This window comes from Anneissia japonica, unplaced genomic scaffold (assembly GCF_011630105.1).
Source record: "Anneissia japonica isolate Jap-2015-1 unplaced genomic scaffold, ASM1163010v1 scaffold287949_len505691_cov196, whole genome shotgun sequence".
Lineage (NCBI taxonomy): Eukaryota > Metazoa > Echinodermata > Crinoidea > Comatulida > Comatulidae > Anneissia > Anneissia japonica.
Window position 1 is genome coordinate 1 of NW_022727758.1, and position 24,883 is coordinate 24,883.

The 24,883-nt window shown below is 33.2% G+C and overlaps 1 protein-coding gene and 1 long non-coding RNA gene across 4 annotated transcripts; one reads left to right on the forward strand and one right to left on the reverse strand.

The window, feature by feature from the left end:
• Window positions 1-522: 522 nt before the first annotated feature.
• On the reverse strand, window positions 523-6,245 carry LOC117113785. Of its 3 annotated transcripts, none has more exons than XM_033257216.1 (4): window positions 5,780-5,995; window positions 5,415-5,498; window positions 3,603-3,818; window positions 523-3,322 (listed from the first exon to the last, which is right to left on the reverse strand). In XM_033257216.1, exons 2-4 carry the CDS (start codon window positions 5,435-5,437, stop codon window positions 1,702-1,704), a joined length of 1,860 nt encoding a protein of 619 aa, XP_033113107.1. In that variant the 5' UTR covers window positions 5,438-5,498; window positions 5,780-5,995; the 3' UTR covers window positions 523-1,701. The 3 variants fall into 3 exon arrangements, with proteins under 3 accessions (XP_033113107.1, XP_033113109.1, XP_033113108.1); XM_033257218.1 differs by having other exon boundaries at window positions 5,374-5,498; XM_033257217.1 differs by lacking the exons at window positions 5,415-5,498; window positions 5,780-5,995 and adding an exon at window positions 6,003-6,245.
• Window positions 6,246-7,329: 1,084 nt separating this feature from the next.
• LOC117113786 lies at window positions 7,330-11,341 on the forward strand. The gene is made up of 3 exons (XR_004446252.1): window positions 7,330-7,475; window positions 8,265-8,393; window positions 11,297-11,341. It is a non-coding gene; the product is annotated as an uncharacterized LOC117113786 (long non-coding RNA).
• Window positions 11,342-24,883: the final 13,542 nt, after the last annotated feature.

The following is a 24,883-nucleotide window of genomic DNA, read 5'->3' on the forward strand; positions in this document are numbered from 1 at the left end:
AGTGTAGTGTTATTCTTGTATTTATCATTACGGAATGAGCATGTATGCCCGTTGTATCTACTTTTCAATGTATTTTCCGTAAGACCAATGTATGTTTCAACTTCATTATTGTCGTCCCTACTGCTACTTAGACATTTCCCAAATATTGGGCATTCATTATGGTTTCGGCAATTGCATAGCTTGCAGTTGTCTTCTGCCTTGTCATTTTTTAGTATGGTTTTATTATGGGCAGAGATTATAGATCCTATATTAGGCATGCAGCTATAACTTATCTTAACAGTGTTCCTATTAAAAATCTTTCTTAATACATGATTATGTGGAAAACAATCATCTATAATTCTAAGGAATACGTGGCCAATTCTAGTTTTTACATTACATTTTACTGTAGGGTGGATTAAACCAAATAACGTTCCTTTTTCTTTTCTTCTTGTTAGTGTGAGTGTTAATAGAAGGGTTATATTTTAGTTCATATTCAAACCCGCTTTCATTAAGAGCTTCTTGGTAGGTTATTTTAGTGTTTTTTTAGTGTCGTTAAAGGCTGTCTCGTTGGATGATATTTCTGATAGTCTCTTGTTAATACCCTCCGGTATGTTTTTTAATATGGAAGGTGGGTGGTTGCTCTTGGAGTGTACATATGGCGGCTTGTTTTTGTCTTTTAAGTACGGTCTGTATGTTCCGTCGTTGAGGTTGAGCGTTACATCAAGGTAGTTGATAATCGATGGTTATTTTCAGGTTGTGTTTCTTAAAAACACTGCAAAGGTCCTTTTTTATTTGTTCGATTTCCCGTGGTGTTCCATTGAACGCCGCAAGCCCATCATCTCTATATAGTCCTATGCTATTTCCGTACTTATTGCGAATTAATTGGACTATTCTTGCTATCTGAACTCGAACCCAAGTTTTGGCGATTAAAACTTGAATTTGCCTCTCCTTAAGGTTGGGATTGGAGAGTGCGTTAATCATCACAAAAATATTGAGTGTTAACAAATAGGCGTTATACTGGCTAAATATTATACAAATAATGAATGTTTATGAGTGCAATGCGAAGAATATTTTTTATGAGTTGAAAGTTTGACTGTTTCAAGCAATGAGGCGGGGCCGAATTGAATTGTACACAGTCAATCTTTAAACTTGAATTGAAAGATTGCACGAATAAAAAAAAACATTCATTATTCGTTTTATAACACAATAGATCATTGTCATTTGATATTTTATGAAAAAAAATAGAGTATGTTACAAGATACATTTTTTCCTCAACGTGCACAACTTGGTGCAGATGAAATTTGGTTTTCGGATGCTTTAACAGAGACATTAATACAACTAAGATCTTAAATTACGGCACATAAATCACGACATTGCAATACAAACGATGAAACCTAAAACCACTGTATTTAAAAGTTTAACTACAAACATATTCAAAAGACACAAATGGCAAAGGAATATATTAGTATAAATATAGAAAAAAGACAAGATACATAAGTCTATTGCAATTTTAGTTAAGTCTACCTTTTTTCTGAATAGAACAGCCCATCGTCCAGAAAATGAGAAGGTTGCAGAGTGCGTGCAATGGGACAAAATTAATAGAACAAAAATTCAAGGATGGAACCAACCAATATCACGTGATACAAAATACACCAATCAAATGATAAGGATCTATCTAGGTGCGTTATAACTGTCCAATTAATAACAATAATATACACTTTACTACATGCATACTAGATTTAAGATCATGGTGGGTATCAAAATGGAAACCAGTAGAAATATAAAAACAAAAAAAAATAATAATATCTGTAACAAATACAGAATTAATTGCAATACTGGTAACAATAAAATTATTATTAATTCTGATATTAATACCCACGTAAACACATGCCCGTCCATTATTTTCATCTTGTCTTGATAGAAAGCGGCAAGTATAATCATTAAAACCATTAAGCCAATACATATAACATTCTTATTATTGCAACACAATAATAATATATGTAATACATAAAGAAATAATGGTAAAGCTGGTAACATTAGTAGCATGACTAATTCTGATATTAAACCACATTTATATTTATATTCGCCAGCCATATTCTGGTTTGTATATAAAATGGTAAATATCACCATGGAAATCATAAGATACAATATACCAAAATTATTGTAACAATATGAAGTTAATAGTATTAATAAATGTAGAAATGACTGGATTACTGATAAAAATAATACTATTAATAATTCTGATAATAATAACCGCTTATAAGCAAACTTGACATCAATTTTCATTTCATTTGCATAGATCATGGCGGATATAAACATGGAAATCAGTATATACATAGAAAAATAATTAAAAGAAAATGACAAGATTATTTGTAACCCATACGTAAATAATTGTAATACTAATGATAATAATAAAAAAAATGATAGTATTAGTATTATCATACTCCTAGGCAATGACCTGACATTTATCTCCTTTATATAAATCACGGTCGATGTCAATAAGCAAAATAATAGATATGCAACAACAGTAGAAGATGAAGTATAAAATAATAATACTGAAAGTGATATGATGAATAATAATGTGAATATTTGTAAGTGTGTGGAAATATTATTATACTTATTATAAATGGGTTTAAGTGTATTTTTTATTGACTTTATCGAAGTCCAAAAATTTTGAAATTGGTTGACACTACTATGGGGTGATTGGGTACTATTAGGGTTTGACCATTGCTGGTTGGTATTACTATACACAGTTTGATAGGCACCAACCACACTTCTTAAAAATTTCCTAAAAGGTAATGTGTTAAACTGATTTGATGCCTGGTGGTTGCCACTATTATGGGGTGATTGGGCACTATTAGGGTTTGACCATTGCTGGTTAGTATTACTATACACAGTTTGATAGGCACCACTTCCATAAAATTGTTGTATGGAATATGTGATTAGATATTCTGGATATATTTGCTGGTTATCAAATATCACAAAGATATTTGGTTTACTTGCGTTGTCGACGCAAGAATCATACATTCCTTTTGTTTTATCCGATTGATCTACATACGGCGGTCTTCGCATGTCCTCTGTTCCAAGGATGTACCTACCAACAAGAACTCGTGCTACAAACATTTGTTTTATGTTGTCTGCATCGGCTTCTGCGTACCGATCAGAATAACTGGCTTTTCGTGCGAAATATGCACCTTGACCATAAGCAACACCAATTCGCGTTCCACTCAGACGGAAATCAAAATTTTCGCGGCAAATGTCGTCAACACTTTCTTCTGTGGTGCCATGGAAAAGTTGAAGCTCTTTATTAAAGCCATTATTATTAATCATGACTTCTTTTTGCCTTTTTTGAAATGAAAAAATATATCGTTATTACCAATTATTATTACAAAAACGCACATGTTTATGTACATTTACGCACGTTATTGTTTTGTTGGACCTTGGCAAAACTATCAAAGGGGCTTTTAGTATGTGTCAACTTTAAATTAAAAGTGATAAAATGGAAGAAACACTCCGATTTGCAATAAAAATTATGAGTAACTTAAATACGCATTAAAGGATGATAAAGTAGTTTCTAAACGCATTCCTGCTGCGATTGTCATTTTAAATAAAAACAATTTTACCGTGCATATGTATCCCAACATTTATAATTTTGAACCCGTTCGAGTTTTGTGATATTTCCTTCTGGAAGTGTCTTGCTGAACAATTTCTGTATTTTCTCATATTCATCCTGGTGTTGATATTTTGATACTTCTACAAGTCGGTGTGATGATGGTGCTTCGTACATAGGCCTATCCCAGGTACTTGGATATCTACCGGTATAGTTAGGCCAAACTTGCCTAGATAAAAAGTAAAGGTAAACAAATTCAAATAAGTTCATTTGGCTCCTATCTTCATAAAAATGTCAATTTTGTAAGCAATAGGCCTAAATGGTTTTCAGCAATTCATAATCATCAACAAGTTATACCTACTTTAATAATCTTCACAACTTTTGTACAATAGGCCTATCACAGTTACCATTATCAATATTACCCAAACCCAAACATTTTTATCAAAATCATCATCATTTCCATCATGTCACCACAATTGAAACCATTATCATCACCACCGTTATCGTGACCTTTCTCATCATCACAACCGTTATGACCATTTCCCTCTTCTCCCCCCCCCCCATCTTGATTGGTCATCGTCGTAATATCCATTTTATTTTAATAAACGTAATACATATAATCAATTTAATACAATAAGTGTATTTCTTAAAATGAAGTGGTGGATCAAGGAATTCAAAATAGAAGCCAGGGACTAGAAAGGATATTTTTCTTTATTTAATTCATGTATTTTACTATGTGGGCTAATTTACCCAATAAAAGTTTTGTTTTGTTATTGGTTTTGAGTTTGAATTTGTGAATGATCAACTACTGAGTATAGGCTAATAATCATTTATTACATCGGTTTCTCAATCATAGGCCTAACCAGTGAATCAATCGTCATAAAAATAAGAGGTCTAATCATCTACGTTCAAACTGATAGACTTGCCATCCTTACATACTACTTCTTTTCTTATTCTAACCAGCGCCACCAACGACTAAATTAATTTAGACAAAAATAGAAATAATGTATGGGACGCCAGCTAAATTTGGTATGGCGCGTACTAAGTGCAATAAAAAGATTATATTTCATAGAATTCATTAAGTACCGTATTATCCTGATGATGACATAATTAATATCGAAATATTAAATCCTGACACGATGGCATGCATTTCGATACTTGGAGTATGTATTATACTATCTTAACCCAATTAACTCCTGGAACCCAGGATAAAACTAACCGTTTTGCCCTATATAACCAGCATTCTAGGAAAACAATATACCCGCTGTCCCACCCAGGCACCGCTGCATCTATTATAATGCGCCATCATAATCATCATCATGTCTATAATTATTACTTATAATGTATTATAAGTACATACATTAGGCCAACAAAATAAATTATTTGTTTGCCCTTCTTTTTTCAAAAATGATAGATAGGGGCGGATGGAAAAAGTTTTTTTATAATTTTTTTTTTTTTAATACTCATCAGATGGAATAAAAATAACCCAAAGAGATGACTATAGAATGGCAATATCTTACATCAGACAACTTTAGACTAATTTGTAGGGCATCTGACAAAAAAAAGGTAATTCACTCATTTTTTTTTTTATTTGTAAAGAAAAGAGCTCAAACAAATTTTTTTTTTAAGTTTTTGTTTTTCCGCCCCTATTTTTTCAGTGAGTTTTGGGCGGGTGGAGGAGGGCAAACAAACATATTTTTTTGGCCTTATCAGGGGCGGCTACTGAATCCGCGCCTGATTATCAGCATAGAAGTACTACAAACAGAAATTTAAGAGTATCATACATTTTATATTCTACTTTCGGGTTCTTCAAAGTATCTCTTACCAAAATAATCTGCCCAACCACATTATCAAAGTTCTGGCTTAGTAGCAACGTTCAAAGAGTCACTGATGAAGTTGAAATGATAAGCTGTGAAAAACAATTAGGGCTAGGCTAGATATTTCAAAATTGCATAAAGTATTATAGTTTATGTATATACTGGAAAGATTTTGGCCCTCAATGCAATTTACTATATTAAATTTACTATAGTACACTGCACTAACCCTAACCTTCATATTAACTTTATTCCATGGCATGTCGGGTAAAGTAGGCCTACTAAAGTGGATTTAGCGCCAGATCGTTTATTAGCAATTCGTCGTTACAATGTGTAACTTTAAGAGAAATCCTACCTTTATATTTTCAAAACTTACCTTTCTAAAACACCTCCTTTCAATTTTTCAACAATGATCGGGAAATTACGCTACGTGTCACCACATGGCATGGGAAATTCCAAAGTCAGTCATCTGTACTAAAAACAATATACAGTAACCAAAACAAAAATTAATATATAAATAGACCTTTTCCTCATTGCTGTACGTAAATGAGAACCTATGCTGAAATTATCAATTCAAGTAATGTAAATGTAACGCTTACTTGACTGTGCTAATCGGGACCATTTTCGTTTAATTATCCTCACCCACACTCCGTCCTCCAAAAAAAAAAAAAAAAAAAAAACAATCCTTTGTTCTATCCATTTAATCTTAAACATTGTACTTTTATTTTATAACTATTTTTGTATTATATTATGTATACTAAATTAAGAATTATACTGAGCTGATGGATATGAGACTTTATTTTACCTGAAATTTTTCTAATCTTTTTTAAACTTACTTTGGAATATTCTGTATATATTTTATAAAGTTAAGAAATAAATTGATATAATGATATTTAAACTGCAATTTTATAAATTTTTTTTGTATTAAGGTTTTTATTTTTATTATTATTATTTTTATTTTATGTTATTTTTTTATTTTTTTTATTTTTTTTTTTAGTTGTCATTCTCTGGAACTTTATTATTTAGAATAGAATCTTACTGTTGATATTTTTTACTGTTTTTGTGTATCCGAGGAAATCAAATTTCAATTTTACTTGTTGTATTATTGATAATTAAATTACTTTAAACTTTGGACAATAGTTTAATGACGATTTCGAAACATTTTCAAAATGGTAATTAAAAAAAAAATAGAAATCTTCGTTACTGTAAACCCATAGAGTGTAACGAAAACCCTTGACAATTTCACAAACAGCCGTACAAATAATCTCGTAATTTTGATTTTGACAGAGCCTGGTGTATTATCATTAAAACAAAATAAAATATAGGTCTTCGTTTTTGGGGTATTCGGTCTTCGTTTCATATACACCAGAAATGTTGGAGAATCATCGCTCATGCAGCAGGTGTGCGGTGGTACTCGGTATAAACTATTTTCAATGCCTTATTAAAAGCTATTTTAACAGTGATAAGAAAAACAGGGCTAGTAAAATAGTGGGTTGGGGGTGGCAGCTAAAGCCTGATTAGCATACCTCTAAGTCATCGCCTGAGCATTGGCGGCGCCAGCGGGGAGGGGTGTTCCCCCCCCCCCCATCGGTCTGGTCAAACCCGATCGGTCTGGTCAAACCCCCTATCGACTAAAGCTCGTCGGGCAGTTGGATCAAAAAAAAAAATAGGCCTAGTTTTCCCATCCCAGCCATTTCCGGCCATCTAGCCAATTTAAAAAAAAAAAATCGATCTGGGAAGTACCACCGCACACCTGCTGCATGAACGATGATTCTCCAACATTTCTGGTGTCTATGAAAAATCCCCTCCCCCATCCCATAGATTATCCTAGAGCCGGCACTGCCCCTGAGGAACGACAATCTATAATAGACGATTCTTTAAAAAAAAATTGGCTGGTAAAACTCTTATACCGCCCTCTTTGTGCACATGACGTCCGTCGTGAAAAAAAGTGAACCGGGAATTCAAGAGGAGCTGCCCAACATCTTTCTCCATGACGTAAGGAAGTTAGATGTTGTTTATGATGCTTCACAAGTTTTCCGCGGTATACTTTACTTGTTTACACTTTTAGAAAGGTAAGTTAGATGATTTATGTAAAGTTTTTGGTACAATCGAATTGTATGCAAACTATTCATACACTGGAATCTGGAAATAGCGCATCCATTGTTTTTAAAATTAAAGAATGTTCCATGCATGGTTGAAGAGGTAAAGATAGAGCCTGTCACTCAGTCACAGAGTGTAGAAAGAACTTCGTGCTTGAGGGTTCCGCTGTGATTTTTACCTTACAAACATGACATTGATATCGTGACGTCTGTAATGAATTAAGGCCTACCTAGATACTCAAGCCATAATAATTACAGTAGTTAACGTAAATTCAAATGGTACAAAATGGTAAAATGAAGAGGAAATAGAGGCCCCTCAGTATTAAATGGTAGACGGTGCATGATCAGGGAGTGTGTTACTTTTGCCGAAGTTTATTATTGTACAGTACCTGGTATACTCGACGACGACCCTTGATACTGTATTTAATATTTATACATCTTCCTATTTTTTACATTAGTCCAAAGCCTTGCACACACTGTCGTTAGAGGGACGTACGACCGGCAGCAAATGAATCAAACTCTGCTGTCTGCGAGCGCTTGACGATGCAACACCGTCTGTTGATTGACAATGGCAGACTGAGCTGATTGTCATTATAAATTATTGCATGCACTTCTCAATTTCATCGCGTTGCATTCTTCATGGAATTGCTTCGGCCGGCGACCGTCGGGCACAGTGGCACTGTGAAAAGCAACTTTTCCTTAATGCAAACGGTCAATGTGATTCTAAATCATAATTATTCATTCATCTCTCTATATTTATAGACATGATGCAGCCCCAGAATTGAGCTAAAAAATATTCAAGATTACCAATCACGTACTGTACATTTCGTGTTTTCTTTTTTGACATCTTGGAAATTATATTGATTACTAGAGATGGCTTATCAGCGTTTGGTGAGTATCAAGTGTAAATTTCATCATTTTGTCTTGAACCTAACTGAACATTATTTCTGTAAGACGTATTGCTCTTTTATTTTATCCTATTATTATTATTATTATTATTATTATTATTATTATTATTATTATTATTAGCATTATTGTTAGTGTTATTGAAACTGTTGGGGTTTTTATTAGCATTATGTCATAACAGTAAGTTCATTGAAAAGATCTATTAAATAAATTGCAAGTATAATTTTTTTTTTGTACAGGTAGTTGAAATTAAAAATTGAATGATTTGTAAATAGATAATTGAATATATGCCTATAAAAATTATTGTATGTATTATATTATTTAAAACAAAAATTTTTTTTTTTTTTTTAATTTTTAAACAAAATTTTTTTTTTTTTTTTAATTATTAAACATTTTTTTTTAAATATTTATTACAGTGTACTTTTGTTTTTATGTATTTTACTATGTATAGGCCTAATAATGTTGTTTTAACCCTGTTTGTGTTTTTTGTTAAATTCAGTTCTTGTTTTTTGATCATGTTCTTTTCTACCTTGGAGATCCCTTGGAGGATTTTTTGTTTTATTTTTCTTTATCCAAAATGTTATAAATAAATAATAAAAAGCTGTAAATTTGTGGTTAAAGAGCTCTGTCTTCTAATCCGAGGTCCTTTAGACTTAGAGCAGAAGTCACTATCATTGAGAAACACACATTTTTTTGTCTTGTAGGTGGTGAGTCATTGTAAGAAATAGAAAAAAAATCTTTTATTATTTTCTCTGACCATATTGAAATATTTATTGCTGTTTAATATGTTTTGCTAATGTAATTTTTTAGTATGTGACTATGGTATTTTATCTCTTTTAATCCATTCAAGTTGTTGGATTAAGATTAATATTTTCAACACAGTTTATGAGGGTGATGACCCAATTTGCTTAGAGGACCTGATCAATATGGTACAGTAATTTGAACAATACAAAGATATGAACTGACATAATGCAAGTAAAAATAAAATAAAGCAAAATGAAAACCCCACAACTTGGTTTAAAAGAAGTTGTTCTTTTGTTAATGCTAACTATTAAAAACATTGTAAAAACGAAGATTACAAATTTTATTATTCAAAACTGCTAGTCAAGTATGGAATAAAAATGATATTTTTGAATTGGGTAAGATGTTTTTTTATAGAGATGGAGAGTAGATATTTCAAAGGAAATTGCTTATGATAAATAATTTCCCGCTGATACAACATAAGGTTTATTGGTCACTTCATACAATATATAAAAGGCAAAATATTAATGGAATGAGATACAGAGAATTATTTAAATACAGAATTTACCAAATAATATCTAATTTAAAATTATTAAACTTTCACCAAAAATAATAATTAATGGATTCCATATTATCACATCAGCAACTGGAAAGGTTGAAATAAATTTTCCATTGAAGTACCTTGTATTAAATACACTTAGAAAAAGGCATTTGTGGTATTTTTACTAATTGCACATAATTTACTATCTTTTGAGTCAAATAAATTAATAGTACGAGAGAACATCTAAATTGCTTAAGCAAAAGAGGAAAGTACAGTAAGAAGATCTAGAAAGAATGTAATGTATTCAAATTAAGAAGGATTTATAGCATCATGAGGATACATTACTGTTATTCACATTTTAACAAGCAATCTTTTCCTAAGCAGAAAATAAAAGCAATTAATTATTCAAGGCATAATTTTTCAAAACATGATATGTTTAAGAATTTGAAATAAACAATTTTAGTACATACTTGAGTAATAGTAATAGGAGAAATGACATCGTAATAATTTGCAAATTGTAAACATCCATAGATGCTTATTTATAAATACAAAATATTTGACAAATAATAATCTTCATATAAGAATAGTAGTAATAAACAAATAACAAGTAATAATTAAAATGAATATTAGCTAATTAGGTGTTTATTCCAGTGCAGTGTTACTTAGATTGCATAGTCATCCTCCAAAAATCTATAATCATTTTGTTTATCAGCAGCCCATGTTGTCTCCTATAAATCTGCATATCTTTGTCTGATTGGTCAGAATATATCTTTTGTTTTTGATTTTTGAGAGTTAAGTTTTGTCTTAATGGATTATATTCTTTCTTGACAATTTTCTAATAAAGAACGAAATGTAGAATCAATTATGGCCTCACAATTTCATTCTTACGAGTCAACCAAACTCCTATTCTATTTGCGAATAATCAGTGGATCCTTTGGTTTTTATTAAGTGTAATAATAATAATAATAGGCTCTGCTGATAAGCCTCTTTCTCAACATAGTTATCAGCCTTCAATAATACTGTATAGATGATGAAATATTTGTGGATCATATTTTGTTAATTAGTCACATATGGGTCAGTTTTGTAATGCTTTCTATCATAGATGCTCTCGAATAGATAACAACCATTTCATATTGCCCATCAGATTGGAAAATATCTTCTGATTATTTACGCTAACTCCTTTAAATTTCACCCATGCATTCGGAATTGGGTTCGTCCTTAATGCAGCAACAGTTGTTTTTTGTCACGGTTGACTGGTTAATAATGAGGGGGTATTTGAAGTTTACCCGGCGGCTTCAAACTGACAGTGAATTTACCACAAAGATGAACACTGGTACCAGGCTAATTGGAATGTTTACATTTCAATAGTAATGTATATCACTTGACCCTAATTACTGTACTCTCGTAGCAGAAATTATTAATATTATGAAGATACTATCTTTCCTGTTAGTAGAAGGTGTTCATTATAACTTACTGTACAGGTATATGGTCTTACTTAGCATTTACTGTATTTTTAACAATCATACAAAAATGAATAGCGTTTGATTCACATAAAAACGCTTTTTTTTTTCTTTTTTTGCTTTTTTTTTTTTAACCACTGTTTCAGGATAGCACTGAATAATTATGCAAGAGGTGATTCCAAGAATTTTGTTAATTTACCTACAGGTCCATACAATGTTTTCAATAGTCATTATGTACTTTACCAGGTCAGTTCAACCAAATTTCACGAGTCCCAAGTATACTGTTTTTACTACTTTATCAGTTGTCTCACAGAAATCAATGACGATGAGTATCATCAGAAAAAGTGAAATTACAGTAGATGCGTTAAGAAGGCTCATTTAACCAGATCTCCCAGAAGTTTACTCGTCCAGTTTCCAGGACCCATGAAGTGTACTTAAGTAGGCCTATGAAAAGCCTGCATAGCACAGGGCGTTAATTTTACATAGAACAAACTCTTTTAAACACAATACTGAACTAACTTTACTATACAGTTGTAGTATTTGGTGCAGTACTTAATTGGTAAAATCTAGATACTGTACAGTACCTGAAAGTGCCATTAATCAGACTATATTAAAAATATTTTATAAAGTGCCTTAAAACAATGTTTTAAGTGAATTGTAGTATTTTTTTCAAAGCATGGTTGGTTGGTACAGTACGGTTTGTCATGCCTGACAGGTTATGACCTCAAAAATGTAGTGCCAAACCAGATGATCTCAAAATGTAAGAATATTCACAATAATAATAATAATTATTATTATTATTATTATTATTATTATTATTATTATTATTATTGTTAATAATAATAATAATAAATATGGATTTATAGAGCGCATAATGCATAAAGCCTCTATGCGTTTAACATTTGTTTTGAGCTTTATTGCCTACTCATTAAACTGAGTATGGTTGGCCCTGGACTCCTGAGAGTTCATCCGCCTTCTGTTCAGCTGTTTTTCCTGCAGGGTGACCATGACACCCTCCCATTTCAGTGGCCCGCTGAAGACCGCAAAAATGGGGTTGTCAAATTAGTCGCCGGCGGCTCGACCGGATGCAGTTTAAAGTTGTACCCAGGACAACCTTAGCTACACTTAACCACACTTAGCTAAAGCTTAACTGAACTTAAATATCCCCCGCCGTATTTCTGAGTCTCGGTTTCGGGGCAGGGACTATGGATACACTAGAACATGAGACACAACAGAGATTTAAACAGGTGAGTTTTCAGTTTATTTTTTAAAAATGGAAATTGATGCAAGCCTCTCAAATCGATTTAGGCAGTGTATTCCAAAGTCTCAGAACTACAATAAATTCTGTTTAACCAAATAATGCATTTTTTTAATTGAAAGTATGGTAATAATAAAGTAGTGTACACGTATTATTACTGAAGTGATTAAGCTTTTACTATATGACCTTTTGAAAGAAAGCCCCCTCTTCATACTGATGACAGTACATGACAATTTGAAAGCTGAATTAAGCCGTGGTTATACTGATAATTGTAATATTGTGACATTATCAAAGCAAAGTAAAGCATCTGTTCGCATAATTGGCTGTTAAGATGACATTTTGAAAGCTTTATTGTCCCACTGATATAAAATTTTATTTTATTCAAACGTACATTTTTCATTAATTATTACTTGTGAGAGCAGCATAGAGCTCAGTAATGTTATTTTTCATGGAAAATTACATCACACATTTTTTGTCCCAGAATTTTTAAATTTGTACTCAACTACATTCAAACACATTTTAACAGCTATTTGCTCTTAAGTAGCGAAAAATTTTGGCGGTGGTAATTATTCCGCTGAAAATTAAATAATTCGTCGCTCACATCATGAACTAACACAATCAAAGTAGATTGTGTTAGTTCGTGAAATCACAGTAAGGCGTCAAAACGACCGCGTATTGGTTGTCAAGCAATTTTGTATTCTTTACCACACAAAAAGTCCTTAACGACAACAGCGCGTATTTTGACACGCTTTTTTTATTTCACGAACTAACACAATTGAATTTAATTGTGTTAGTTCGTGATGTGATCAACGAATTGTGGCAAATTTGACATAATTCTGGCATCCAAAAAACGTCATTGTCCCTTATCACATTTGCTACATTCTCAAATTTTGGCCTACAATTTTATATAGTGTATGTAAAATCTTTATATACTTTATTTTGTATAGCGTACAGTAGCGAGGAAAGTTCTGTAGAGTTTTGCTCTCTAGTAAGAATCCATTTTAATGTCCGTGGAGATCTCTAGGTCCCCGGTTCAATTCCCATCACTGCTTTCCTTGAGTTTCAGCTGGAGGGATCAATTACAAGTTACAATAGCGCACTGTCTTTCGGATGAGACGTTTAAGCCGTTGGTCCCATGTGCATGTTAAAGAATGCAGTACGCTCTTCGGAAATGAGCAGGGGGTTTGTCTTCCAGTGTACTGCCCAATTCACCACCAGAAGGACCCCACTTAGCAGGATCCTTGGTGTGATTCACGCCAAAAAGACTCCTACTTTAAGTCTTAATGTTCACTTTCTATTTAAAGTACACTGTCATAATTTATGATTGAAATTTTGTGCAACTAGTTGTGAATAATACAGGAATTCATTGCAAGGGGCAAATGCTGGCCTATTTGAAATTTTTTAATAATTATTCAACTACCAAAAATGGGCATGATCTCTGGAACATCTGAGAATGCCTCTAAAATGAATAGCTAAGCATACTGTACGGTACTATCAGCCACGAATTGATTCAGCTTATTAGTAGCTGGCTTATGATATACAGTCGGGATTTACTGGATTTCGACATTTACCAATAAATGAGATGAATTTTCCATTAACACTCAAATAGTTATCATAAAATAATAATAAGTCTGCTTCTTCAATACTTACTGAGATAAACCAAATAATTACCTATTCTTTCCCAAAAGAGGACACTCCTCAAATAACAAATGGAATAGTCGGCGCCAAGCACAAGCAGCTGCGCAAAAATGTGTCCTCATTCTTTTTTAAAAGAAATTTGTTTCACATTGCCATCAAAAACTTCATCATCATCCTTATTGTCATTATTATCGAACATTATCGGCGATACCACTCTTAAGTTTTATTGATCATCATTATCATCAGCACTATCATCATCATCACTGTCACATAGTAGCGGCACTATGGGGGGTGGCTAGCAAGAGCTAGTGTACGTCATTATTATCAAGAGGATTGTACTATTCCTAATAGCAGATCAATACTGTATTCCTTACAAATTATTAATATTAGTAACTCGCTTATAATCTGATAAAGATGAATTAAGCTAGTTAGCAGACTCGCTAAGTAGATTAGATAAAGATTTTCCTCTTGTTAAAGATTTGTATGATTCACTGCGAAGTTATTACTACCACAACTGCTACAATTATACTGGTAGAACACCTGAGCTGATATGCTAATTAGATGTTAATGAGTAGCATCTGCAAAGATAGATACAAAGCAATGATTCATTATTCTATCTATCAACTTTAAATTTAGTTTTAATGGCTCTTTGTTGTTCAACCAAAAAGTAAAGAATTGCAAGAACTCTGACTGCCCTCATTTTGTATGCAGACAATGCAACGCTGAAAAAAGTACTACTATGAGATAGGGGGCACCATATTTGAATTTGAATAGAGTCTGAAACTCGTCTTTTGAATGATACACCCCTTCGTGGTACTACTTTTTGAAATAAGATTACGTTCCAACGAAACCACTAGTCAGACTTCTTACAGTTGCTTTGATTCAACTTAACCTGCATGAATATATTTACAGTATTTTTAAATTGTCAATGGGTTCCGTTACCATGGAGCTTTTTAGTGTACATTAGAACATTTCTAGGTACAAAACCTGCAGGAAGAGATACAAAGCAATGATTTTTTTCTTTTGACAGTTAATCTGCAAAAACAAACATACATTACTTACTCTCTATTGTTTGCTACGTTATAGATATTTTGAAATTTTGCCATTTTGGACCAGAACTACAGTATACGCTTTGATTGGATAAACCGCTTTAATTCACACCACGTGCTTTGTTTCATGTATTTGTTCTGCTAACATTTTGGCTTGTGGCAGCATAGGAAATCTGTACTTCCTCGCGTCATCCAATCAGAGGATGCGAGACTCGGTGTTAGGATACCGAAAAAATGAATCGGATCAACGTGATGATACCCTTGCTTCTGAAACTGTGGTAAATGCTGGTCTCCAGTTGTCACTGTCACCTTTGGTCACCTCCTTCCTATCTTAACTTAATTACGTGGGATTTTTTTTTCATCGTAACTTGTGAACAAGACATCAAACAGACATGATCAAAGCAGTGTTTTAAGTGTATGTTTCACTTGGGTCATGTGAGAATGCACGCTTGTTTCAATTTCGGATTATTCTAAAGCATTGGATATATAGCTTAGCGATAACTGTACATTGTATTGATTGTTTTCTACGCTTGAAATTGCTTTTTTTGTACAAAATTTTTCATCTGAAAAGCTGTTGGCAGTAAATGCTATCTCTTGCCTGGATTTTACACCTCGTAAGAACCGTACCGTATTGTGTATAGTAGGCCTTAAATGGCAGATTAATTTGTACATTCTATCAGTGTGTTGCATTGGACATCCGGAGTCACTTTAGCCGCTGTATGCTTTTTATTCTTTTTAGTTTTTATTGATATTTTACGATAATCTGGTTTATAAATCAGGATGATTAAAATCTGTCAGTGTTCGCATTCACTTGAGGTAAGCTGATAGTACTTACTGTAAGATTCTACTTTATCATTTGATATCAGATCAGTCCAAATTTGTAGTAATTAAAAGTAAATTATTGGAGTAAACTCCTAATTTATTTTTAATAAATTGTTCTACACCTACTCTGTTCATTTAAATGTGTTAATATGAACTTTCCGAATTGGGTTACAGATATTAACAATCATATAAAGTGTACAAAGCATAACACACTATAGGAAGCTCTCTTTGCAAAATATTTTGAGGCATGTTTGCTAAGAATTTGATTGCACACAAAATTGATTATAAAATTTTATAATAATTTGTACTAGAATAAATATGTAGCATACTATTATCAATTCGTGAGTTATCAAACATGAGTTACATATTAATTAACCAGATGAAAGATCTTCAATTGTCAGGAATGGTTTTCAAATTTGCAACAGTTGTGTGAAGTATTGTTTAATATAGTGCATAGAACAGTATTCTCCTTTTATACCATGTGTGGTCAGAATACCGCAAGTCGAATGGCCGAGTGGTTAAGACAGGAGCGCCGGAATGTATCCATAACATCGGCGCAGTGGTTCGAAAGGCACGCTGGCCTACAGTTCTAATGGTGATACAAGTCTTCTTGGATAAAGACCAGCGTTGGCGCCAGAAATTTGTAGACAAGGGGTCTGACGTGTCCGACAGGGGTCCTAACCAAGGCGACGATGAAGACTTGGTCGACGGCTGGGAATAAAAAAATCTCTGTTCAGGGTTATGGGGAGAGTTTTTATGACTTAATTTGGTCCTAATATGCTTAGACCATAATATTAAGGATTGGTAATCAAAATATTGTTATTTGGATAGGCAAATTATTATTATTTTGTTATTTTTGGTCCAACGACCTAGTCGTTCATCGAACCACAGGGGTTCCAGGCCGATGGGTGGACAAATGCCCCTGCCCCCTCCCCCCACCATTGGCACCACCACTGAGAAGGACTACAAACAAACCGTAGGCCCAGTGTACACTAATTTAGTTCATGTGCACTTTAAAGAACCCAGTACAGTACATCGTTTAAGACGTGAAAGGTATTACCCCTGTGTACTGGTCTATGCTGCTCCTGTTGTGGACAGAAAAGAGTAGCTTGTACCGGTTTACCAGGTACTGTATCTTAGACATTCTAGTCCACACCTCGAGCACTTTGAGACTTTCTGTATAAAGTGAATAAGAATTATAACAAATACAATCTGCTAATTATTGGCATTACAGTGTTTACATTAGTTCATTTTCCACACATTTTTTTTATAGCAAAGTAAAATTGTATACATTTAGCCTTTTTGATCATTAAAATTAATGATCTACAAGAAATCCTTGATGAGGAATTACAGGGTTTGTATGTTCATTCCTTGATAAATCCTTATCTCAATTTGGCTGTAATGGAGTTGCCTTTTCCATTGGTGTGGATCCATGCTGCTATATCACTCAGCAACCTGGCAAAGCTATCAACTTAAACAAGTCCAACAACAAAAGCGCCGGTTCTTTAGCTTTTTTTTCTCAGGTACTTACAGCCCTGTTTCTCAGGCTATTGCTTATTGTATTGATTAACTTTAATGAGATTATGAACTAAGACTAATGTTTAAATAGCTGAAATGAGTGATTATTGTCCCCTTTGATGGTTACTGGCCATTCTATAGACCATTTAGACAGTTGAGAACTTAATCTTGAAATCAGTCTATTGAACAGTAATTACTACAGCACAAAGAAACATTAAAAGTAATACATTCTGTTGTGAAGTCTGGAAAAAAGCTCCAAAATTCAATTAAAGTTTTTTTTTTTTTAAAGATCAACATTCTTTAATTGATTTCAAAGACATTTTCTAGAATGTTCAATAGTTTTACATTGTGTTTACTAAAATCTCTTTTGCTGTGTTTTAGTGTACTTTTAATGTTCTTGGATATTTACAGTTTTAATGTATTATCATGCTTTTATATAAGTGTATTTGTTTTTTAATGTAGTTTGTTAATGATCCTTTATGTAACTTCCTTTGAAGGCAACGCAACTCCATGAGTGCCACTGATACAAAAATGTAAAATAACAGTAACAATTTTTTTTTGGAGATGGAATTAAACTGTTCCAAATGTTGAATTTTAATTTTCATGTTTTTTAAGCTCCACACAGTTCAGTTTGATTTTACCCAACTAAAGAGTGACTTCTAAATTTAGAATTTGTTTGTGGTTTTTTTTAGAACCAAAAAATTAATCTCTTCCTGATGATTTACTGTAGACAGCTATTTTTGTAATACAGTAATATTAACTATTGATATGCTTTGACATGAAGTCATGACTTTCCTAAACTCTTGACTTTACCCAGCTGTCGGTTTCCTGAAAGAGCCAAAATGGATTTGAAATTTATCTCATATATGTGGAGTTGAGCCTACATACAACCTATGTACAGTAATTATTAAGGCAGACTCAAGGCTGGGAAGATACTGTATATATGTTGTACAGTACCTTTAACAGTATGACTTCTTAGAAAGAATCATGTTAATATTAATTAGTAATAAATGTTAATTGGTAAATGTAATTATTTTCTCAGTAAGATTTACTGGTATATCATAATTGATTTTAAGCAATTAATTAGTCATCCTTATAAATATGTGCTGTTGAAAAGTTAAAGCATCCTGGTTCCTCTATACTGGACTAGCTATATAATTAAACCCTTCTAGAGACCAACTGTATACAAATTTAGCCTGTTCAAACAAGTCATTGGAAATGAATGCACAGTTTCACAGTTAACATTTCTCATTACATACGCCTCTGTTCATAATATAAGAAAATTAACTTCAGGGAGTTCAAATTTTCATAGCATCTCTGTGGTAAGAATATTTCCCCCAATAACAAAAAGCGATATTCTCTATTCGGTGTACGGTAAGAATGGCCCCGGAAAAAATGGCCCCGGAAATAATGGCCCCGGAAAAAATGGCCCCATATGACAGGTAAGATTAAGAAAAATATATCATTTCTATTACCGAATTTTTCATTGGGGCCATTTTTACCTACCTGTCATATGGGGCCATTTTTACAGGGGCCATTTTTTCCGTGGCCATTTTTTCCGGGGCCATTCTTACCTACATTCTCTCTATTCCTACTATAGTGGCTGCCTGAACAAGCATGCACAGCTCAAAATGGAATATATCTTGACTGAAAATGATTGGTATTTCTTGGTTTAAAGGAAATTTTATGTAAATTTATTGGTTTAAATGTTTCCTTTCTTTGATGCAACATTTTATATTGTTTTTTTACATTTAAAATACAATTTTAAGTGTTTGTGTATAATATAAAAGATCAGTCGTAATGACTAATATTGAGTTTGTAGATCAAGAGTTCATATTTGAGGTTTGTAGTTGGGAGATTTTACATAGCAAAATAGGCCCTGGATGGATGAACATGGTAATAATGTGAATATAAAACCAACAGATGCACTGATTATTTTTAAATAACAAAGAATAAACGTTACTCCGATTAATGATCATGGCCTCGCTCTGATTATTCAGAGTAACGTATGTGAATATTAAAATTTTTACAGATTTTCAATTTGGACTGTCAATATCAGTCAAGTCATTGGCTATCTTTCTTTTGTTATTGTGTTTTCCTATAATTCAATAACGACCTTTTATATACTGAACTGCTGTACTTAATGTTGTGAATTGGCGGTACTGTAATTTAATTCTCGTAAAATGTTCTGTTAACGATTACGACATTGATGTTAGATTCAATAAAGTAAATCATACTGTCTATTCATCATCATTCAGTGCAATAACTTAAGTGACACTCAAGGATTGATGATCATTTATATTGTTGGTTTATGCCTTCATCCAACGACAGCATTATTTATGAACTGTTTAATGAATTAGGGAGATGATGTGATTGTAAATAGTTAGTAATTTCTAGCCTAGGAACATTGCTTGTCTCATTAAACAAAACCTTGCCTATTAGTCAGCTTAATTGCCAACAATCGGCTTTAAGTCGTCCATATACTTCTAGTACGTTTTATATATGTTTATTGTGAATGGATTTGAACATATTTAGTACCAAATGAAAGATAATGAAATAAGCTTTACAAAGGTGTTTTTAAAATTTATATTTGATCAATAGTTTTCAAGAGAGACTCAATTAAAAAAGATGAATATCATTCCAGTTTCCGGAAATTCCACTAAAAACCTGCATAGTTTACACTTCCTTGCCGGTACCTACTGTAATATGAGTTATTTTATTTATTTGTGAAATTGACATGTTACTGAAATTTGATGCCAAATATTAAAATAGATTATGCTAATTTACAGGAATAGAGTTAATGGGGCATTAGGGAAATTTTTAAATCTCAAATGAATTCCATGACATCGTATGATGAGCCTGCAATTCTGAAATGTTATTTCATACTAACTGTAATTTTATTGTTGTATACTATTAAATACCCATAAGAATTTCATCAATTTCAGTTTCTGAAATATATGATAATAATTTCCGCTTAAATTTAATGAAACCACAGTACTGTAGGGCTTACATGAAAGTTGTAACAGGTATTTTTATATACTGGACGCTTTCAAATTATAAATTACTGCCCTCCCCTACCAGGAAAAAGAATTCCTCAGTCCTAGAATTTCTCTCCAGGATTGGTTTTTTTTAAATTAATAATTTGACTAGTTTCATGAAATATGTTCACAGAGATTTTGGAATGCTTACAAGATATACCTAGTTTAAAATAATAGAAGAGTTTCTAACCATGAGTTTCTAAATAATGACTGTATATTTGAATCCTGCATAGATATTAGTTTTGACTACTTATTGAGTTTACATTGTACACAGTGGCTCATGTGCACTATAAAGAAACCAGTACATCATTTCAGATGAGTAAGGGGATACCCCAGTGTACTGGTACAGGCAGCCCCTGTGGTGGATGATGAGAGTTGCTGGTTCCAGTTTACCGGGTAGCACAGTGAAGGCACCCTTGCGGGAAAAGAAATTCACTGAACGAGCTACTTGTAGACATATACATTGTATCTAGCGCCATGAGCATCTTTTTGATGGATACCAGGGCTAGACAAATCTACACTATTATTATTATTATTATTATTATTATTATTATTATTATTATTATTATTATTATTATTATTAAATTTAATAGATCCATATTTATTGTATTTATCTTGTAGAAAAAGGTGTGGTAGTGTTGAACATAAAAAGATATGCAAATAAACCATAAAGAAAAAAGACAAAAAAGGTTTCTTGTAAAGGTAAATTGTGAATGTTGATTTCCATTGTACCTGATTGACAAGTAAAACTTGGTTAAGCTATCAGTTGTAAATGATACCTCAATACCTAGAAGGCAGATTTCTAATGAAATAAAACTGAAGACACTTCTTTTCACCTTAAGTCATTTAAATCTTGAATTGAGATCTTAATTTTCCATGGTTGATTTCATTAAGTCAGTGATTGATAGTGTTGAGTCACCAGTATGGCCATGAATTTGCCACAGTTCTCCAGGCACTCCAGTTTTCCCTTTTTTCCATTGCTGTTCTGTTCCTGCTAGCGGGCTAGAATACAGTACTGTACAGTATATAACACAGAGAATTTTAAGCCATTGTTCTTATGTGGAATGGCGCATACTGTACATTTTAAAGAATGCAGTACACATTTCAGAAATTTCTCCCGTTTTTGCCACTCGGGGGATGGGGGTGGGCAAAACAGGTTCAGAATAAAAGCGAGTAAAACATAGTAATGATGATGATGATGATGGGATATTTGTAGTGCGCCTTCCACAATAAAATCATCTCAAGGCGCCGTCTCAATAGTATTAATATGCATTGAAATTGGCAAAAATGGGGAGGGTTGGGGGCACATGCCCCCCACCCCCTGCCCCTACTGGATCTACCCCACCACTAGAATAATCCTAGCTGGAAGTCTTTGGACTTTAGTGCGCTACAGTATCCTGTGTTCATTTCATATATAAAAAAAAAACCGACCATACTTTACCAACGGTCGCTCGTCCCAAGTTAAGGGTGATGTGACTATGTATTCTGATGTATGCTGTGTTCATGGGAAGTCAATTAGTCTAAAAGTCTTGTTTTCAGGCGAGACCTCCGTTTCTGGAAAAATAATAATAAGTATGGTATCTGACAATATGGTATTGTTTCCTCAAATGATACCACACCTACACATCTCACTACATACTCTGCACTCACAGAGATATTTTAATACCTTCGTGGTTTACTGAAGAATACTTGAACAATAAGCTGATTAATTATAGACCTCGGTTAGGTTTCCTGTAGTATTTCATTTATGATTATGCTGGTTCATTGATAACAAATCTTTTTTTAAGATTTGTGCCTTGGATCCTGTGTCAGATTATTAACTTTTATCCATCAATAAAATCTTGTTTGATTATTCCATTGATAGCTCGTAGAGTGGGTGTTAATTGGATGGCAGTGAAGTAACATATACAAACACTTACACATAAGAAACCATACAATTTAGAGTATATCTAAGAGCGAAACCATTGTGTCAATTACGAGTTTACTTTCTCATGATTCATCATGAATTGGCGTTAATTGTTTAAAGTTTCTGGTAACCGTACCTTGTACATCGCTGGTGGTTCTCTCACATTCGGTTTAGTGCAAGCTTTCGAAATGGATTAGACATAGTTCAGAGGTTCCTAGTCTCCTGCAGGTTGCAGGGGGGTCTCCCAGAAATAAAGGTGGCCTCCCATACTCTCAGAAGCAAGCACAGATCTTCCAGATTTCCAAATTCATGTTACTTGCACGTTTTTACAAATTTATTTCAAATCTCAAGTGCAGATGTGTCCCACCATGTACAGAAAAATAGAATTATGTGTTTTAAGAAAACTCATTTATACAAATCTCCCTGAGGTGGCTTCTTCTAAAGCCACATTTACACTAGACATGATTACGACACGACAACGGCATATCATCATCACGTAGTATGTATTTTTCAACACTGCGCGCATCTGTATAGTTAAAATGCGTGCTAAGAGGATTTCTGTATAGAGATGGGACAATCAACAAATCGTCAGCACAGCACATACCAACCAGCTTTTTACGTAATTTTGCAAAATTGTCAGATCATAGAAGATTTGCAGATGGTTGAGAGACATACAGAGAATTCCAGATTCAAACTAGCCAGTTAGTTCATTAAGTAATTCCATCCAATACTATTTTTGGGGATTTTCAGACAACAATAATATTAGAACCCAGTGTAAGTTCGTCCAGATCCTAAGGCTAACTAGCCTACACCCCCAAACTATGCAAATATGTGGACCACGCCGTTAGCAGACCTACCAAGTTTCATGCATTCAGCGTCTGTCTCACGTTTCTCACGCTTAAGAACCAAAATGTCGCGCATAAATATATTGCCTATATTAATAAATGTTGGGGTTGGGAGGGAGAATGCCCCCTAGGGTGAGAGTTTCAGAGGTCTCACACCTGAAAATTCGTCTAACTTGGAGTATCTGTGGCACGTGCTAAACTGCGGCCACCACTCAAGGTTACCATGAGCATGATTCCGAATCCGAATGTCATTTTAAGCTCTGTGGTTTATTTATCAATAAGTTATTTCTCGCTGAGTTATTAAGTGCTTGCGTCATCAAAGGTACTTGATACTACTAGCAACAGCATGAAGTCCAGTTGTTGATTATGAAGAGAAAAAAAACCTAGTGGGTATTTGTTTTCAAATTACTGATGAATTAGTTCAAATAGAACATTGATGAGGTAATTAGCAAATAAACCACATAATTATTTTTTCATTAACTTGAAGCTATGTCTTTATTAACATTAAATTAAAAACTAGATAGCACATGTTAAGTTCAACAGATTTAATAGGTTATTAACTATAAACTGATAGAAACTGACTTATTGGAACAGTACAACTCTCAAGCATACCTGTAACGTTAAATAATCAATAACAATTTTTTAGAGTAAAATAATCATCTTTTGCTTGATTTTATGCTACAGTTTTACTTTGATTAATCTGTTTTTCATACTAAACTAACATTTATTTGGAAGATCAACTATAGTAAATTATATTCTTCAAATTTTTTACAGTTTTTTCAATCATGATTGGGTGAAGATAGGGCCTATATTATAATTTTATTTTATTTTTGAAATAAAGCTCTTTGACCATATTTGATCGCTAAAAAAAAATCTAAATAAAAAGTTTATTTTTAACAAAAGTACAGCACTCAAGAATTTAAAGAACATTAAGGAACATTAAAGCGTGAAAAACATTTTCAGCCGCCAAAGGTTGTCTCGAATTAGAGGAGATCATAGAAGATTTGCAGATGGTTGAGAGACATACAGAGAATTCCAGATTCAAACTAGCCAGTTAGTTCATTAAGTAATTCCATCCAATACTATTTTTGGGGATTTTCAGACAACAATAATATTAGAACCCAGTGTAAGTTCGTCCAGATCCTAAGGCTAACTAGCCTACACCCCCAAACTATGCAAATATGTGGACCACGCCGTTAGCAGACCTACCAAGTTTCATGCATTCAGCGTCTGTCTCACGTTTCTCACGCTTAAGAACCAAAATGTCGCGCATAAATATATTGCCTATATTAATAAATGTTGGGGTTGGGAGGGAGAATGCCCCCTAGGGTGAGAGTTTCAGAGGTCTCACACCTGAAAATTCGTCTAACTTGGAGTATCTGTGGCACGTGCTAAACTGCGGCCACCACTCAAGGTTACCATGAGCATGATTCCGAATCCGAATGTCATTTTAAGCTCTGTGGTTTATTTATCAATAAGTTATTTCTTGCTGAGTTATTAAGTGCTTGCTTCATCAAAGGTACTTGATACTACTAGCAACAGCATGAAGTCCAGTTGTTGATTATGAAGAGAAAAAAACCTAGTGGGTATTTGTTTTCAAATTACTGATGAATTAGTTCGAATAGAACATTGATGAGGTAATTAGCAAATAAACCACAT